Source organism: Trachinotus anak, unplaced genomic scaffold (assembly GCF_046630095.1).
Source record: "Trachinotus anak isolate AG129_WGS33_773 ecotype Australia unplaced genomic scaffold, CSIRO_AGI_Tana_v1 ptg000012l, whole genome shotgun sequence".
In the NCBI taxonomy this organism is placed as follows: Eukaryota; Metazoa; Chordata; class Actinopteri; order Carangiformes; family Carangidae; genus Trachinotus; species Trachinotus anak.
In genome coordinates, this window is record NW_027273863.1 from 9,640,576 (window position 1) to 9,658,992 (window position 18,417).

The following is an 18,417-nucleotide window of genomic DNA, read 5'->3' on the forward strand; positions in this document are numbered from 1 at the left end:
GACACAGAAAAGGAAGATTTGGTTGCAAAAAAGAAAAGCAACGTCAGTTATATGTAATTATTGTGGCTACAGAAACAATGAATGTAGCCGCTGTGTCTGTAGACCAAAGACAGATATGCAAGTCATCTGGTGAAACATTTTTTTTCTGTACTTTTTTCATATCACAGAAAAATATAGTGCAATGTTCTTCCATTATCATGTTGTCCTAATAGGGATGGTTTTACTCGTGAAGACATGATTCCATGTCATCTGTTGTACCAGATCAGAAAATAAGGGTTAACTCTCAGTTAATCTAACAGGCTGACCGAACATATTGATAGTCTGCCGTCATCTCTCCTACATGATGTTTACAGAAGTTCTTCTTCTTTTTGCCTTGAAGCTACACCTGGACTCTCAAACCTCTCAATGCTGTTGTTCACCACAGACCCCCAGCTTTTACAATGGGCAAGCAAAGTTTTTGTGTTCTCATGATAATGATAGATCTTTTCCCAAGCACTACTCAAATCCTGTGAGTAGAGACTACAAACACCAGTCTTGTGAAGCTCATGAATCTCAATGCGTAAACAGTGTAATTGGTGCCTGAGAGCCTTCGGGAATTTTCCCTCCCCATCATTTCAGTGAGAGAGAGAGAAAGAGAGAGAGAAAAAGAGAGAGAGAGGGCCTTTCTACCAGGCATTTTCTAAACAGTGTTAAAAGTAATTGCCGAAGTGTTTGGACTGGATTTGGCTTAAACCCAACCTGTTGACTATTCCTAATGGTTGCCAAGATATGAATACTGTCCATGCACAGCTTAATCCACAGTGCAGTTTTATTTATTGATTTTTCTTTTTCTTTTTTTTTATTCAAACCTTTTGTGTGATTTATTACTTTGAGGGGAAATTTGACTTGGCAGGACCTTGAAACACTTTGCTGCAGTATTTTAATGTGACAAGCGGCCTAACTTCTATTCCACTTTCTATTTGTCTCACCAGCTCCCAGCCCCACCACAGCGGTCCACTACATGGCCACCAAGTGTGTGGACACAATCAAGCACCGAGATGAAAAAAAATGGTTCATGCCTTGGGGTCCTGACCAATGCGACAAGATCCGAAGCTTTGATGAGGCCATGGCCAAGAAGATTGAGGCCAACAACATAGTATTTGCTGTCCACATTCCTCTGCCTAACAAGGAGATGAGCCCCTGGTTCCAGTTTATGCTTGTCATCATGCAGTTTGACATTGCCTTTAAGATGTACAACCAGATAGGTGAGAACCAAGTCTTTCTTATGGGTTTAAAAAAAAAAAAAAAAAAGAAAAAAAAAAAAAGGGTGAAAACAACGTGGCTTGTGTTTCTCCTCCAGGGCATGGCTTTCAAGATGCCTATGGTGCACATGCTTATAAGAGGCCATGGTGTCTTAAATGGGAATCTTATCAGAACTGAAATCCATTTAAGTGATAATGAAGAACTAATAATTACTCGGTTAATTGTGTTTTAGGTTTGGGTATTTAACAGTACCTTAAAAATTCCCGTTCTTCGTGTGCTAAATTCTTTCAATGTCTGAGTTTTGTTTTTTTTTCCCCCCCAAGTTGTGTCAATATTTTGTCTCTGTTATTTCTCAGTTTCACAATCTGAAAGCAAATATTTGCAGAGGCTCAATGAGACCAAGCTAGCTTCTGAAATCAGATCCATTTTCACCTCTAATCTCTCACATCATAAATTCAAGTTCAGACTCACTCTTTACTATAGCTTTACTAGTAATGAAATAATGATGTTGTTTTTCTTATATTACCTTCCCTACACAATGTCTGGGTAGGATGTTGTGTTCTTATTTCTGTTTATCATTGTGAATGCTTGTGGAATCCACAGGAGTGAGTTTTTGTCAGTAGATTGGATTTCTTGACACTGAAAGGCAGCAAACAATGATGGATTTCCTGCTGTTTGTTCTCTATAGCAGCATAGACCCTCAAGGGTTTTTGTAGATCGGCTTGTCAGACACCCTTGAGACAGGTATAAAGAGAGGAGAGAGGTAATCTGGACCTGTTTCATAGTTGACTGACTCTGAACAAAGCGGTGTCCTATTTTCCAATCCCGAGACCCACTATCAAATGATTTACATTCTTTGTATATGAGATCATCCCAGTATAGTGGATTTAAGTTTTGAAAATTTGTGTAATATGTGATTGCCTGCTCCCTGCTCTTTCATAGTCAGGATAAATTAGTTAAGATTTGTGAAGTGATTGTACCAATCAGAAAGCCGTATGTTTACATTTCAAAAATAAAATAAAATCACTATGTATTTGCTGGAATCCTTTGCCCAGTTTTGGAGTGTTCAGAATGCAGCCATTGCACATCAGATCACATAGATAAGAATCGAAACAGAATAGAATGACGCACAAATTATGACATAGTAAAGATACTTTCATGGGAAACACCTCATTAATTGTATAAATTATTTTCTTTAGCAATAGCACACCCATTATGGTATACTATGCCTCTCCTAAGGTTCACCTTTCTAACCACTGAACCACCATCTTATAATTTCAGTTATTATTAAAGCTTTGAGCAAACACAAAAAATCTGTTTAAAACTTCCTAAAGCCTTCTTACCTAAAATTCACTCTCCTGTGGAGCTCTGTCAAATATCTAATGTCTATGTCATGAAGCACATCCAACAGCAACTTTATTGTAACCCATTTTGTGTCTCTACAACAGTGTTGTTTGACACTACGTAAAGTGTATCAGTGGATAGACAGTCCTGCCGCATGTTGGTGTTTAAGTGCCTGAAAGGGAGGGGGAGGAGGGAGATAACTGGTATCTTGTAGCAGACAAGGCTTGGTATCCTGGCAGGGTGCTTGGGATCCTGAAAGATGGGATTAGAGAGGATGAAAAAGTCTAATAAGTGACTGGATCACTAGGAGAGCCTGGGAAAGGAGTTTTGACTCTCTGTTACATCTTTTGCTTTAAGGCTTAGAATGTTTAGCTTTGTATGATAATGTCAACTTAAGCTTCATAAGGGCCTCTGATGTACAGTCAGGTCTACACTGACAAGTACTTCCAAACCTTGATAATACATCCACCTTAGGCCGATTTGTAATTAACAGAAAAGTAAGAGGTAATTGTAATAATGCAAAGAACAAAAAGCTTTAAAGTGGTGTAATCTTTTATGACCCAGCCCCTCTGGTCTGGCTTGTCTAAACAGCCATGTTACAATGGAGGCCTAGTCATCAGTATCATTTGTTTTCTCACATTCTTGGCTTCAGTGAAAATCTGTTAGGGGGCTGTGGATTGTTTACTGCCTGGCTGCCAGACAGACGAGCCAGTGATTCAGCCTGCACCTTCTGCCAGATGCTGCAAACTCATTTTGATCTTTCTGAGGTACAGGAGATGCTGTGAGAACAAGTGAATGTGGGGGAGCTGTAGAAGCTGCATATAGTAGAAACTAGGTTGTGCTTTTGAAGTGGGATTCCCACTAAAACTCATATTTTAAAGTCATTCACTTGTATTCAACTCGGATTCACTTTTCCTTCATTGTTGCCCTTCTTGTGTTCTCTTGAGACAAGTTGGCAAAGCTAGAAAGAAAACAAGACAAGGTCAAACCTTAGTATATGGCTGGACTACGTCTTAAGCTATTTGCATTCTGCCTAGTGTCAGCCGCTTTCAGCCCTTTATCTATTTGCTTCTCTCCTACTCTCTGTATATACTCACATATACAGTATTTTAATACAATGTTATTTCCAATAAAGCAGTTCTCATTTACATTTACATTTCTGTTGTCAGACAGTGGAGCAAGTGCATGAAATAGTGACTGAAACGTGGCCCACTGTTGTCTCAATGATGAAGTCGTCTCACAAAATCACTGTCGTCTCACACATAAAGTTAGCTAGCAGTGCAATGCTGGTGACTCTCCCCTACAGAAAGTAGCTAAGGTTGTTCAAAAAGTTGCTACATTTGTCTGTAGGTCCTTTTATGAAAAACAGTGGCTAAAGGGGTCTAAAGCTTTGGTTAATTTAGCGACAGAAGCGCAAAGTTGGCAAGACTGCTTGTTCTAGCCAAATCATTCTAAAAGAGCAGCGACCAATGGGGAAACTCCAACACTCTCAATTCAATGTTGTAACTGTATCACTCAACATGTCAAGCAATAATGTCATCAGCCAGTTGATGTATCATAAGAATGTAAGTAAAATGGAAATCTCCTGATTTAGTGGCAATATCAGGGAACATGTAGCATTTAATTTTGGAAAAAAAACATTTACCTTCCAACATTATAGTATATTTCTGAATGTAACAGGATTTCTCTTTGATTTAATTTCAAAACAGTAGAGTGGGTTCTTACCTATTGACTATCAGATCCAGCAGTATATTACAAGACCTTAAAACTACTAATGACATCCATATTTAGCAAGCTGAGAGAGTAAAGAAACACATTGGGTTCTTTTGGTATAATACACAGATTCATTAAGCTCTAAGACAAAAATAACCCTTTTTAAAGTGCTAAACATTCTGTCATTTAGCAAAATGGTAAAACTCTTTTAAATATGTTTTATGAGTAGTTAAAAATTAGAATTGGATTCAGAGCCAAAGCATTGGAGCCAGATCTTCCACCCTGAACAAAACAACGTCAGGTCGTTTGTCTAAATCCTGACCAGAATGTTTGCTGTGCCAAAGGTGGGCGGATTCTGTTCTGTAGCTGTATGACAAATGAACACAAGGCCACCTCTTCCTTGACTACCTTATCTGTGTAATAATGTTCATCCCAAAGAAGAGCTTCGCCCTTATTAACCACTCCACCCACTCCACTCCACCTCGGCACCAAGCACCCATTGGCTGAGGTCCAGCAATAACACAGCTGTTGAGGAGGCTTAGTTTCCGTGGCGATGGCCGCTGGACTGAAGTGGAATGTTTGCATGAAGTGAGCTGACATTTGAGGGTGTCTGGCTCAACCAATGGCAGAGGGGAGGGCATTACAGAGACAGTCGGCTGCCAGTTCTCATCTGGCTCCCTCTCCCCCGCCTCTTTTTTTTTTTTTTTTTTTTTTTTTTTTTTCCCCCTTATTCACAGCACAGGCCACTGGGTTTCTTTCTCTTCATTCCAGCTTGTTTCATAACGGCACAAGAGGCACAGTGGAGGGCTGGAGGAGAGAACACTTGGCTTTGTAATGTGATCTAAAGATGCAGTTTTAATAGCTATGCTTTGGATGTTTTTGTTGGATTTGCCAGGCTGGGCTGTTGGAGGCCAGCTCAAGGTCTTGTTTAAGTTTATGTCAAGTAGGAAGTAACCTAGATTTGGCCTACCATGGAGAGCAGACTGAATCACAGACTGTTTATATGCAGAGAAATAATCCTATTAATCTGACTGTTTCAGACTCATTTGAGGTGACAGTTCACATTAACACTCAAATGATTTCACCCTGTATAAACATGTTTTTTTTAGAATAAACCAACTAAAGCATTTCCAGTTGAAAATATAGCCTTCTAAATGAACAGAATGATCCATTAGACATTAGAGCTGCAGCCACTGAGCTCAGATTTTCTATGATTTAAACAAAATAAATGTTCAGATTGTTGTGGGGAATGTGTCCTTAGCATCTTTTTAAACAGACCCTGCTATATTGTTGTTGTTGAAGTTATGCTGCCTTTTCCTGTTTATATTGAACCAAACAAAACCTACATATTGCTTCCCTGGTGTGTGATATTTAGATGGCATGCTACTGTTCTGGAATCAGAGGCAGCAATGCCGTTTTATTCTTCATACCATTTATACAGTATGCCGAGGCGGAATAAAGGCGCAACATTCCCACTTTGAACAGGCTTATGTCAGTGCTAGCAATGTAGTCACTTTGCTGGTCTTACAGTGAAAAGGCTGTGGCCGCCTGTCATCATTACTTAATTTTATCCCATCACTGGAATTACAACCAGCAGGGTTGTGCAGTGATAAGGTGCAACACGCATCAGAAAACAGATGAATGGGAAATTTATTATTTAAGACATTTTTCCATTTAGTTTTTCTTCAAAAATTGAAATTCTCTGTTTGGTGAGACTGTGCACGTTGAATAATTAATGAATGTATCCATTCACGTACTTGCATATTCAAGCTCTGGTTGCGTTTTTCTAAAAGTAAATAACTTTTTTAAATTCTTGTTTCCAGAGGATGGAGCGATGGTCACTATTGACGTACAGCTGGCCTACAGAGACGACACAGTCAGTGAGTGGACTAAGATGGCTCAATCTTTCGAACAGAGGAAACTCAACTGCAACTTTACCACTACCAAGGTGGGGAAATGACACTTTATTTGTCGTCATGCTTCTCCATTACGCCTCTTTAAAATACAAAAAAGATGACTCTATTGAGTTGGTAATTTTTTTGTCATATAATTTCAACATGGTATGTGTGCAGACTGGTATATTACAACATTTGTCAGTTTCCTCTGAGTGGGCACAAGTGGCATTTTAGAAATGATAAATGAAAATAATTAGTGTTGTTTTGAACTCCATAACCCTTTTTTCAGCACATTTTATTAACACTGATGACTTAAGACTGTTCATTCAGCAATCAGACACTTTGCTGCCCAGCAAGTCTGGAGGCGGAGACTTTAATATTATTAAAAGCAAGTAGTAGTTTTCACAGGTGAATGTGTTTTTAAACTAGATGTGATGTGTTGCTGTGTGTTTTCCAGACCTTTGAGAATGAGGGACGTTACTATGAGTGTGACCTGCTGCCCTTCATGGAGGTTGGTAGCGTGGCCCATAAGTATTATCTTCTCAACATCCGCTTGCCTGTCAACGAGCGCAAGAAGATCAACGTGGGGATCGGAGAAATTAAGGATATTCGTTTTGTTGTAAGTTCTCATCGTGGCCTGTTTATTTGAGGCATTTTGGTAAACTGCTTAATGGTAATCCATAAAGTCGAGTCCTTTTAGCTGTGATGATGGCAAATTTGGTCTTTGAGTGATATGATGTTGACATTAAAAATACACAATATAAATAATTGACATTGATGTTGTTTTACCTTCAAGAGCATCCACCAGAATGGAGGCTTCACAAAAGTTTGGTTTGCCATGAAGACGTTCCTTACACCCAGCATCCTCATCATCATGATCTGGTACTGGAGACGCATCACCCTTATGAGCAGACCTCCTGTGCTGCTGGAGAAGTAAGGCTGCTCCCTTATCATCAGTATCACATGGGTATTCTGTGTTCACCACTGCATTGTAATAACTATGTCTGATTCTTAATCAATATAACTGCAGTTGATCATCCTATAATGACCAGCAATTACTAGTAGTACTCAGTTTGACATTATAAAGGATAAATTGTGCTTATTTTGAAGAAAGGCAGTAAGCACCTACAGTACTAGTTTCATTCCAGCTCTGCCTTAGTGCATCCACTGGGTGAAGGCATGTATTAACAATAGATGAAATGTACAAGTAGGTCATGCTAACTCTGCAGTGAAGGTCACTGAGATCAGAGGGTGTTGTTCATCAAGTGTCAGATATGGAATGTTATCTAGGGCCATCAGTAGGTCACTCTCTGCAAAACTGCAATACAACGTTAAACTGTAGGGTGGTGTAAGCAAACATCTCTGAAACATATACGATGGGCCACTTAGTTTCTGATTCTAGGAAATGAACAGATAGAGCTGCTTCTTGCTACATTTTCTCTAGGGGGAAAAGGGCACTCTTCATCACTGTTTTTATATTTAATGAAACATATTTATGGTCTTTATGATATTTATGGTCATTCCTTCACCAAACTTTGGAAATTCATGCCCAGTTTAGGAGGTTAGAGCAACAAATACAGGTAGTTCTTCCTGAAGCAGATAGTTTGAATGCTATTCCATAGAAAGTTGAAGCCAAGTTCAGAGCCCAGTGTTTGTCTAACCCCCTGCCGTGCTGGGAAGACGGATCAGTAAGAGGCAGCGTTCTGCGCCACAGGAAGTGCCTGGCGAAGCGTGAAATAAGTTATAAAATCTGCAAGCTAGCACTCAGCTGACACATGCTGCACACACAGTTTCAGGACATACACACCAGCTAGCGAGACACCATGTGCACAAAGGTACACACAGCCAAGCATCTCTCTCTTTCCCTCTATCTTTTCCGACTCAAGGCTTTTATTCCCAAATGACCAGCAGGCTCTCAGGAAGTGCAAGTCGTACCCTATTTGTGGACAGCGGATGATTTTTTTATGCTGTAAAAGCTTTACCAAAGTCTCCTGTCATGCTTGTCCACAGAGGTGTCAGAATGGTAAACCTCAGACTTCCTATAAACATAGAGGACAGATGTGAGCGGGAACTCTCGGTGTGGAATATGATATAATTCATAAAGTGAATTGTTACACAACATTCATCATTTTTCTTTTGAAATTGTGAAATTCAAAATGTTCCGAGCTCAGCAAAAGCAAGGATACAACAGGCAGACATTGCAGTGAAAGCACAGGTGGGATTAATAACATTAGTCATGCCTCAGCTCAGCGACATGTTTGAGTGAGTTGGCATGCACAGTACCAGGGCTCAGGAAGTGACTCACTCAAATGGAACTCAGACTTAATTAATGCCATTAGTTACACCTGTGCATTTCCTGCTATTACATGTAAAAAATATCCAATGAAAAAGGTCTGTTTTGCAGATTTTCATATTAAGCCCTTTTGTCTATTTCTACATGCACATAGATACCAGCCTCAGCTCCCCAGTCTGTATTGATAGCGATCGCATCACACATTCCCTGTGTATCTCTCAAACGTGGTTTCCCTCAGTTCACGCCATAGATCATCGCTGAAGAGCAATCTGGAGTGGAACTTGTATTACTTAAGTTCTTTTACCCACAGCCTTTACATACCATTTGTGCCCACATGTATTTTAAGGTCACCTTAGGTGCTGTGTTTTTTTTCTTTCCCTCTGGCTCTCACACACACTGTAGCTTTGTTTTGCCCTCTCAAATGACTATTTACGATCGTCTACTGTCAGCATGCAGGAATCTGCTGCAGATGCTTGGAAGACGAGATCTATTCTGTTTGTAGGCTGATGTTCATGACCCATTCAAGCTCATTTCTCTCTAAATGTCTTGATTTTAAGGTTGAGGGAGGTTCGCCATAATAATGAGGCTTCATGGAAATGTAGTGAATTGTGTACAATTGGAGAGGTCAGTGGGGACACTCTGTGCTTGTAGCTGAAAGGATAATCTAATCAATAATGTCTCGAGATCTAATGAGCCTTCTTCAGTTGACATTGATGTAGTGCTGCTGTAAAACATTGATTGTGTCTGTATAAAAGCTGTACTACAGATTCAGGTGAAGTTGTCAGTTAAAATAGTCCTTGATTTCATCTGCCAACACTGCTCAACAACTACAACAGTGGTTGACACTTTGAATTCAAAGCAGTAATGATCATCAAAAATTATAGTTTTAAGACCGTTTTTGCTCCTCCAGGGTAATCCTTGCTCTGGGGATCTCAATGACATTCATCAACATCCCAGTGGAGTGGTTTTCTGTCGGCTTCAACTGGACCTGGATGCTGCTTTTTGGAGATATCAGGCAGGGCATCTTCTACTCCATGCTGCTCTCCTTCTGGATCATCTTCTGTGGGGAGCACCTCATGGTACTGTACCCGGCACCTGTCAGGTGTTTGATGTTTTTCTGACCTGCAGCCTTGCTTGCTAACCCTGATCTCACTTGCAGCCATTTAGTGCTAAAGGTATTTAAATCCTATCACAGCCATTCTGGGAAGCCCTTGAAGGCTTCTGGATTTAAATTTTTTTATTTTTATTTTTTTATCGTGAAGCCTTGAAACTTATTGATGGGTTGGGTAGATGGCATATAGTAGACCAATATAGCATGCGTCAATTATGCGTTTGTATTTAATGTGTCACAACATTAGAACCTTCAAAAAATTACACTGAGACCAAAAAAAAATAAAGCACTTTGTTGGGATAAGGGTGTTTATATTTGCAAATACACTTTGCATCTTAGTAGATCTTAGTGCAAGCTGTGCATCTTTAATGAATTAGCTGTGCATCTTCAATTCATTAAATTAATTAATCAAATTACATCCAGTGCCTTAAAAAGTTTTCACCCTCCACCTTTGGACTTTTTTCACGTTCTGTTTTGTTTTATAAAATTGATTAGAGTGGGTTTAAAAAGATATTCCTCTGCAAGGATAACAAATGAGAGAACCAATAATAGAAAACTTGAGAATATGTGAATGTGTGTCTGGGTGAACTCAGATGTGAAAAGCTCAGTTATGCTTGGATGCCAATTTATGAGGTGTACTTTTATTAAGTAGCTGTAAGCTGTTTTCAGTAACCTAAATACACATTTGTTGAGTAAAACCTCTGCTTATCTGTGCTTTTTGCGACTCTTTCTAAACTCTTTCTGACTAAGCTTTATATTAAGTGGTATCCTATACTGTTCGTGTGTCTGTCAAACACACTGAATTAATGTTAAAACCTACAAGTCAGAAACTTAGGTTGGGTGTCTTGCCCATCTTATCTTGCTTTCATTTTTGTCTAGGAGATACAGGTGTATTCAACATGGGTTCTGGGCAATGGAGAAGTGAAGCTGTGTGGGAGTTGTGTACCAGCCATCAAAATCTTCACTGAACTTGGCCCTCATCCAACAAAAAACTTGCAGGTCATTCTCATCTGATGTCTGTAATTTGTCCTGGATTGGGGCGGTCATGGAGACAGTCAGACATTTTTCTCGTTGAACAGAGGGGCCATTAACTTGGTGACCTCTTTGATGAGCTCCATGTCTGCCTCAGACAGGATGATAGTCTTTTTTTTTTTTTTTTTTTTTTTTTTTAATGCTCCTCAGGTCTCTGGACATCGGTTTGTTCTTCACAGCAGGCTGTTTGTCTCTTGTTGGCTGGCAGGCTAAACTCTACTTGCTTGTGTAAAGGATTTCTGAACTCCAGTCAAAGCAGCACACTAAGGTCTATGCAGTGATGTTGCATCTGCGCCTCAAGCTGACTGCCTCTACTAGTAACATGTTCCTTACTCCTAAACCTGGCTGTCTGTTGTCAAGGTTCCAATTGGCACGCACTCCCAGATAAACATCTTTGTATGTCTTTCTGTACACTCTTCTTTGCAACACCTGACTTTTCATCACGTACTCTTTGTATTTGTAGTGTGTCAGTTGTGCATGACATCTCTTCCTCGATCAGTCTGAATATGTCAAAATTAATTTCTGTCTTCGCTTTCTCATACAATGAAGAGACATGATTTTTCTTTTCGCCAAATATTTTTGAAACAGGTTTTCTATTACAGGTTTGATATTAATATAAGAGAATAACATACATTAAAAGTCCCTAGCTGGATTTGAAAAAGGTACATTGTGGTTATATGATACAAGTCTTCTGCTGATTCTTCCAGGATTCCCCAGGTATGTGCAGTTTTGTCCAGACTATCTGCATGATCTATTGCACCAGAACTCTTCTAATCCTTTAGGGCAAAGAGAATGAGGGATTTAGTAATTGACTTGAAGAGCTGTTGGCAAGAAACCAGAGAAGAATGTCATGTTAGTGTTTTTAAAATATTCACCTCCCCTAGAACTTTATCATGTTTTTGGTTTATAACTGCATATCACTGTAATTTTTATACGCTTGTTATACAAGATACATGTTTAATAACAAATAAGTATTCATGTCAGTTGTTACCCTTTGTAACATTTATAACATTGACATGGCTCCAGAGTGCAACCAAAACTCTGCAACCAGTGCGCCTGACAGGTTTGTTTCTGTGTGTGTGTGTTTGCAGTGTTATTTTTTTTCCCCCACCTGCATTCCGCAAAGATCTACCCCTACACTGCCTGGCTCTGACCCTGATAGATTTCTTCGCTGAATGCGGGTGGGAAAACAAAAGGAATGTGCGTTTGTGTGAAACCTCACCCTGTAGTCCTCCTCAAGCGACATCACAACAATTAAAGCATACCAGTAATTCAAAATGAAAAGAACCAATCTTTTTTTTGTTTTTTCACCGAGAAAAGTGCTGTGGTGCCCATTCCATTTGTCCCCGGTCTGGAAAAGGCCCGGGCCAGACATCATTGGCGGAGGTAACCACTCCACCACCTGTCTCCCCTGTCTGCCGTAAGATTTCTTATCCTGGCCCAATATCTTCGGCAGAGATGGCCTCATCTGACTTAGAGCCAGAGCCTTTAACATACAAAAAGGCCAAAATATATGCTTTTTGCAAAGAATGGCTTGTCCAATTTCTGTGGCATAGTGTGTTAAGAATTTGCATGGGAACTGACAGAAAAAGTACAGTGAAATTATTATTATTATTATTATTATTATTATTATTATTATTATTATTATTATTATTACAGAACCAAAAGGCATGGTGAAAAATTAATTTTAGGGGTATCTAAATTATGTGCTGGTGCACCAGTAAAGCCAATATAAAAAGTTAGTCTGGAACCCTGATTAAGTCAATCTATATCAGTGTTGCACATCTAGACACTAATCCCCATTCTTCTGTGTAAAACTGGCCTAGTCAAGCTGTATGGAGTGACCAGCGAACTCCTGCCACAAATTCTGGATTGTACCGAGATCTTCAGTATGACTTGGCTACTCGAGGATATCGGTATACTTGTTTCTAGACTGTACTGTACCTGTTGCAGACCGCAGCAGGGTATCCTCCGATATTCCTCTCTATATAGCATCAATTTTACAGTGCCTCTGCTCCAGAGAACCCCCCCAGCACGAGCTGCCATCAACAGGGTTCATGGTGGGTATGGTTTATTTTGGTCTGTAAAAATGCCATTGGAGAAGGATCAAGACAACAGTTGTTGTCTCCCCTCTGAGCCATGAAACCTTTAGAGTTGCTGCTGTCACCCTCTTGGTGGCCTCCTTCCTTAGTGCACTACTTGCATTGTTCACTTGTCAGTTAAGCTATTATGCATCTTCTAAAACATTTGGCTGCCCCAGTGATAACTGATGGTCAAGGTGAATTCTGGGGCAATTCATTATTGTGTTTTTATGTCACTTTGACAGTCTGTCAGCGATCAGGTGGTTTGTACATCTGCTGTGATGGAAAATTTTTAAATGGTAAAACATGAAAAAGTCCAAGGGGCTGAGAATTTTCATGGGCACTGTATGTTTTGATGTGGGTTTTTTTTTTACAGAGCTAACAAGTATTAGCACTGAAGAGCAGGGAATAGAAGTGGACACAGTTAAAGGCTGTATTTACTCCTTCCTTTACTCCTTTCAGTGTTTTTATTTTTGGCTTATCAATCATGCCAAGTTGCATTGTCAGATGTGTACACTCTGACCTTAACTGCATTTTAAATTGGATATTCTGATGTGATCTCAGAATATCCAATCTCAATAATATCTGGATCAGTTCCAGAGAGTTGCTAGTGTAGAAACAGAAATCAATAAATCAATTCCTCCAAGGTTGGAACTTGTGACGGTTTTAATGGATGCATTTGAGTCATTAACATTGTGTTGCAACATTCCTGGTGCACTCAGTCAAATTTTGTGACCTTGAAACATAAAAAAACACAGAAATTACTCATTTAGGCTGAAGGGCAATAATGTCATCTGCAGGATGGCTTTGATAAAGACGGATTTTTGTTTATAATGCACCATTTTTGATGTGTGAAATGTAATACGGTATATCAATATACAGTACTCTGATATTCTGTTTTCCGCTTTACTTTCAGGACCAGACTGAGAGGAACCGTTTCTCTGTCTACTGGAAGCAGGTTGGACCCATCGTCTTTGGCTCCTTCTGCCTCTTTATCTTTGACATGTGTGAGAGGTGAGACTTTTTTTAAATCCATAATCTCTACCTGGTGTTAATATTTTCTACCCTATGTAATAAAATGCGGACACTGAAAATATGTTTTGTTTCATCAGAGGTGTCCAGCTGAAAAACCCCTTCTACAGCATCTGGGCGTCTGATGTAGGAACTGAGCTTGCTGTATCTTTAAACAATGTGTGACAACAGGAACAGAAAAAGAGCTCTTCATTAGCTCTGCCAACAGCTTGTCTGGTCAAGTGTATAGTCTTCAGACAAGCATGATACTAATAAGAACCCTGAGAATGTAAATGGCCAAATCATTTTTTTACTTTTACTTTGGTTGCTTCTCTGCTCCTGTTTTTGGAATCATTTGTATGTCCTTACCTGTACTATGCCAAATGAAATACTTTTCTGTTTACTTACATCTTCTTTTTAAAGCTCTAGTTATCATGACTTAATGCTCTACTTCCAATCCTTGCACCACTTAGGATTTTCTTCTTTCTTGGCTTTAGCATGAACTGGAAACTAATCTCTAGACTGATATGATGAGGAATAATTTAGTAATGCCATATGTGAAAGTATTGCCCAGGGTCTTGGGATGCTGTGTTTATGTGTGTGTACCTGTTTGTTTGCTTTGCTTGCCAAGCTGAGTGATGTGAGATTCATCAGCACGCCTCTTCAAAAACAACTGCCAAACACCCCACTTTTTTCAGTCTCTGCTCCCCTTTCTCCTCTTTTCCTCTGAGACCCATCAAAAGGAAAAGCCTGTTTAGAGTTCCTGATCATCAGCGGTTTGACAAAGATATTTGGTACAGTGCCTGTAACCAGGGTCATCAGTTCTTTAAAGATCTATGGGTGGCAAGTTTCTTCAATGTTTTCTAATTCAGGAAAGTCTGTTAGGTAATGTGTCTCATTTATAAAACCTTAACAAAGAAAGAAACTATAAAGTTCAGTTTAGCAATTTTGTAAATGAAAATTTGTGGAACCTTTTTATATCTGTTCTTCCAATTTGTTAGATACTCTTTCAGTTTCCACTATATATACAGTCAGTAACATCACATTCTAGTGCATATAAGACCACACCTGCATACCAGTGCACAATTCTACTTTGTTTAAAATGCTGAATCTCTGTTTGTGGTCAGACAAAGTAGTTATGTCTTCCATATAGCTACAGTAATGTTATCAGTGTTTCCTTAACTGGTGTTGCCTCAGATGGCATTCATAATTGTGGCAGGGATTTGTGCCTGTCTCTACTTCCTCTTCCTCTGCTTCATGGTTTTTCAAGTCTTTCGCAATATCAGTGGTAAGAGGACGTCCCTGCCTGCAATGTCCAAAGCCAGACGCCTGCACTACGAGGTGTGTTTACATCTATCTCTCCTGTACATCTCTCCTGTTTGTCACTCATTACGCAAACGAAAAAAAGGTCATGAAAATGCAAGGGGATTGCTCTTTCTTAACTCATCTGCTTTGTCACCTTTTAGGGTCTTATTTTCAGGTTCAAGTTCCTCATGTTGGTCACTCTGACCTGTGCTGCCATGACTGTCATCTTCTTCATCATCAGTCAGGTCAGTCTCATTCATTATCTGATTTAAATCTGAAGCGTTGCCCTGCTCAGTAAGGACCAATTAGGATATAATTGTTTTGGTTTTTTTTAAGTGTTAAAATGTATTTATTTGTCTGTCGTCTGTGTCCAGGTGAATGAAGGTCACTGGCACTGGGGAGAGCACACGGTGCAGGTGAACAGCGCTTTCTTCACTGGTATCTACGGCATGTGGAACCTGTACGTCTTCGCAATCATGTTCCTCTATGCACCATCCCACAAACGCTATGGAGATGACCAGTCAAGTGGTCAGTGCATCACTGGTAACTACATATTTTTACTAGCTTTCTAAAGTAATAAGATGGCTTGAGTCTTGTTAGTTGTAAATTGGTGCTCTGTTCATTTATAGTAGGTCGGGATGAATTTTCCTTAAAGGGAAAAACGGCTATTGTTGAGTCTAGGATATAAGATTGACAAAAACTGAATATACCAAAGCTCATATAACAACAGATATAGTTAGTTTTTTTTTCTCACATGTAATTCACTTTTGCTTGAAATTAAATGACAACAATTAGTTTGCATTACTTCTACATGTTATATACATTGCATTCAGAAAGTGTTCAGACCCCCTCACTTTTTTCACATTATATGTTGCAGTCTTATGCTAAAAGTCATTTTTCCCTCATCAGTCTACACTCAATAACCCATAATCACAAAGTGAAAAACAGAATTTTATAAATTTAAAAAGGAAAAGCTGAAATATCACATTGGCAGAGGTATTCATACCCTGTACTATGACACTTGAAAGTTAACTTCTTGATTTTAGCATAAGGCTGCAACATAACATGTGAAAAAGGTGAAGGAGTCTGAATACTTGCTGAATGTACTGTAATCAAACCCTAACCGTATTATCTTCTCATTGTAATAATTAAAGTCATTGGTTGAATTTCAATAGTGTCCCAGTAGCTCCCACCTCATTCTGATGGGGAGCAAGTGTCTGTCTTCTGCTGTACAGAAGCCTTTTCATCCAAAATTTGTTTTGGAAGAAGAGGAGGGGGTGGTGATTGAGAAGGACCCAGATTCCCAGGGGAAAGAAGGGTCTCTTTGGCCAAGAGGGTGATTCTAATGGACACCAGGCTTCCTTCCAGACAGAAAGGAAGGGAACAGTGAAGAGGGGGCGGGGTGGAGAGCAGGGAAGTAATGAAAACCATCCATCCATCTCCTGACGTCAGTGACACGGGGAGAGAAAAAGAGGATTTGAAGTTCTGGAAGCTTTCCCTAAAGTGCGTCAACCAGTCTCATGGGAGGAGTGCCTTTCTCCAAGTTTCAGTCTCTGTGTTGATTTACTCTATCAGCTCTGGAGTTTCACTTCTGTTTCAAACAAGCTGAAAGTATTTATGTCAATGAAATTCAGCTAAACCAACCTGATATGCAACAGATCATTGCTGCAATACAAATGGAAACGTCAAGAACCCAAACAACAAGATATATCCTATTGATATGTTTTGAAATCAGGTAATATTATTGATGATTTTGGTGTTGTTGATGTGTTATGTTTATATGTGCAGGAGATGCTGGCGCAAACAGTGGAGAGGACATTCAGCTGACCACTACCATCACCCATGTCGATGGTCCCACTGAGATCTACAAGATGACTGGCAAAGAGGCCCAGGAATAGATTTCACACAGTCATTGAGACTCCCCTCTATCACCTACTGCTCCACTGATCCACTCCCTTTTATGTAATCAAAGGGGCTTTTCTCTTTACGTTCCCTGGCCCTGAAACAGCATTGACAGTACACTTTGCATGCACCAGCAGTCCCACAGTTGTTGCCTTCTTCTTAGCACCAAACCCTCAGCTGTGTGATTCCTACGTGCCACCCTGTTCCCAAACGCCCTATTGTATCTCTAAAGGGTGAATATTATCAACACTCCTATCAGGCCTTTTCATTTCACGGTGGAATTTTTTTCTAACATTTCGTACTTAATGTAAACTATGTTGTGTTTGTAAATGTTGCACAACGCTTTTGACACAAAATCAGGTGGTGAAAAGCTGCTTTATAAACAGATGTGAGTGTAGAGAAACCTGTTTCTTGGTGGTCAGAAGTTGTATTTGGCAGCAGTCACACTCCTGTTAAACTGAGTGGTTTGTAAAGACTGGAGATTTTGACAAAGATGGACAGTTAAAGTTTGTGGATACTATATAGCCACTCAGTTTGAATTCTCAGCTTAATTACATTTATAGCCTGTCACATATACATACTCTTCCATAGAAAGTAGATCATATGGAATACTGCTGTCAATCTTAGTCTTTCAAGCGGTGGAGTTTTTTTTTTTTTTTTTAATATCATGTACAGACCACATAGCCACTTTGGGAAATGCATACTGTACGTTCATCATGTTACAATGTAGATATCTATTTTTTATAAAGTGCTTATTTTCAACTTCACAAAATATATACATCATGCTCTATCAATGTTTTTGAAGTTGACTGTAGCCTATTACAAATGGTTCTTAGGTTGTTTTTGTTTTTTTTTGGTTTTTTTTTTTGCTTTCTTTGCTAATTTAAATAAAAAAACCCTTTTACTTAACATCCTTGTGTGGTGGTGTAGTCTTTGCTGCCAGTGATTTAGTCATACGTTTTATATACAATGATTTTTACTCCCAGTCGACAGTAGTCTAAAGAAAAATTTCACTAACAACTAGCACTTCTTCATACTATACTAAATATATTAATGACAAAATAAGACTTTTGTAAAGAGGCATACACAGTTCAACATTGTTTTTCTTAAACAGCTGATCCAAGTACAGTAACGGTATGCTTGGATATGAACATGTACTCATGTAAGGATACTGCGCCTCTGCAAGGCTGATGGCAGAACAGCAAACCGACTTTCACTTTTTTTGTATCAGTCAAGTTAGCCAGAGAGCTCGTTTGCGACAGGAAATAGTTTTTTTGTGCGTGTAATTTTTTATGTAAATTCTGCGAGGAATATATAGGGGAGAAACTTTCATTTATCGTGTTTCATCAACAAATATTTTCTACACTTACACATATAGGTTTCAAAGGTGGAGGGTATAAGTAAATGCAGTTTTCTTTTTTTTTTTTGTTGTTACTAGTATTTCTTATTTGGGAAATTTGTGTCTCTTCAACTTTTCAGAGAGGATGT

At 39.3% G+C, this 18,417-nt stretch overlaps 1 protein-coding gene across 2 annotated transcripts in view; it reads left to right on the forward strand.

The window, feature by feature from the left end:
- wls (Wnt ligand secretion mediator) overlaps nt 1–17,838 on the forward strand; it is a 21,233-nt gene extending 3,395 nt beyond the window's left edge. The window contains exons 2-13 of one of the 2 annotated variants that reach the window (XM_071490862.1): nt 972–1,244; nt 6,123–6,247; nt 6,652–6,813; nt 6,991–7,127; nt 9,398–9,566; nt 10,478–10,597; nt 13,628–13,725; nt 13,824–13,887; nt 14,920–15,063; nt 15,189–15,272; nt 15,402–15,570; nt 16,816–17,838. In XM_071490862.1, coding sequence (XP_071346963.1) covers nt 972–1,244; nt 6,123–6,247; nt 6,652–6,813; nt 6,991–7,127; nt 9,398–9,566; nt 10,478–10,597; nt 13,628–13,725; nt 13,824–13,887; nt 14,920–15,063; nt 15,189–15,272; nt 15,402–15,570; nt 16,816–16,925 — 1,655 coding nt within the window. In that variant the 3' untranslated portion in view covers nt 16,926–17,838. The remainder of the gene's footprint in view (nt 1–971; nt 1,245–6,122; nt 6,248–6,651; nt 6,814–6,990; nt 7,128–9,397; nt 9,567–10,477; nt 10,598–13,627; nt 13,726–13,823; nt 13,888–14,919; nt 15,064–15,188; nt 15,273–15,401; nt 15,571–16,815) is intronic. The other variant, XM_071490863.1, reaches the window with a different exon arrangement.
- The last annotated feature ends 579 nt before the right edge of the window (nt 17,839–18,417 follow it).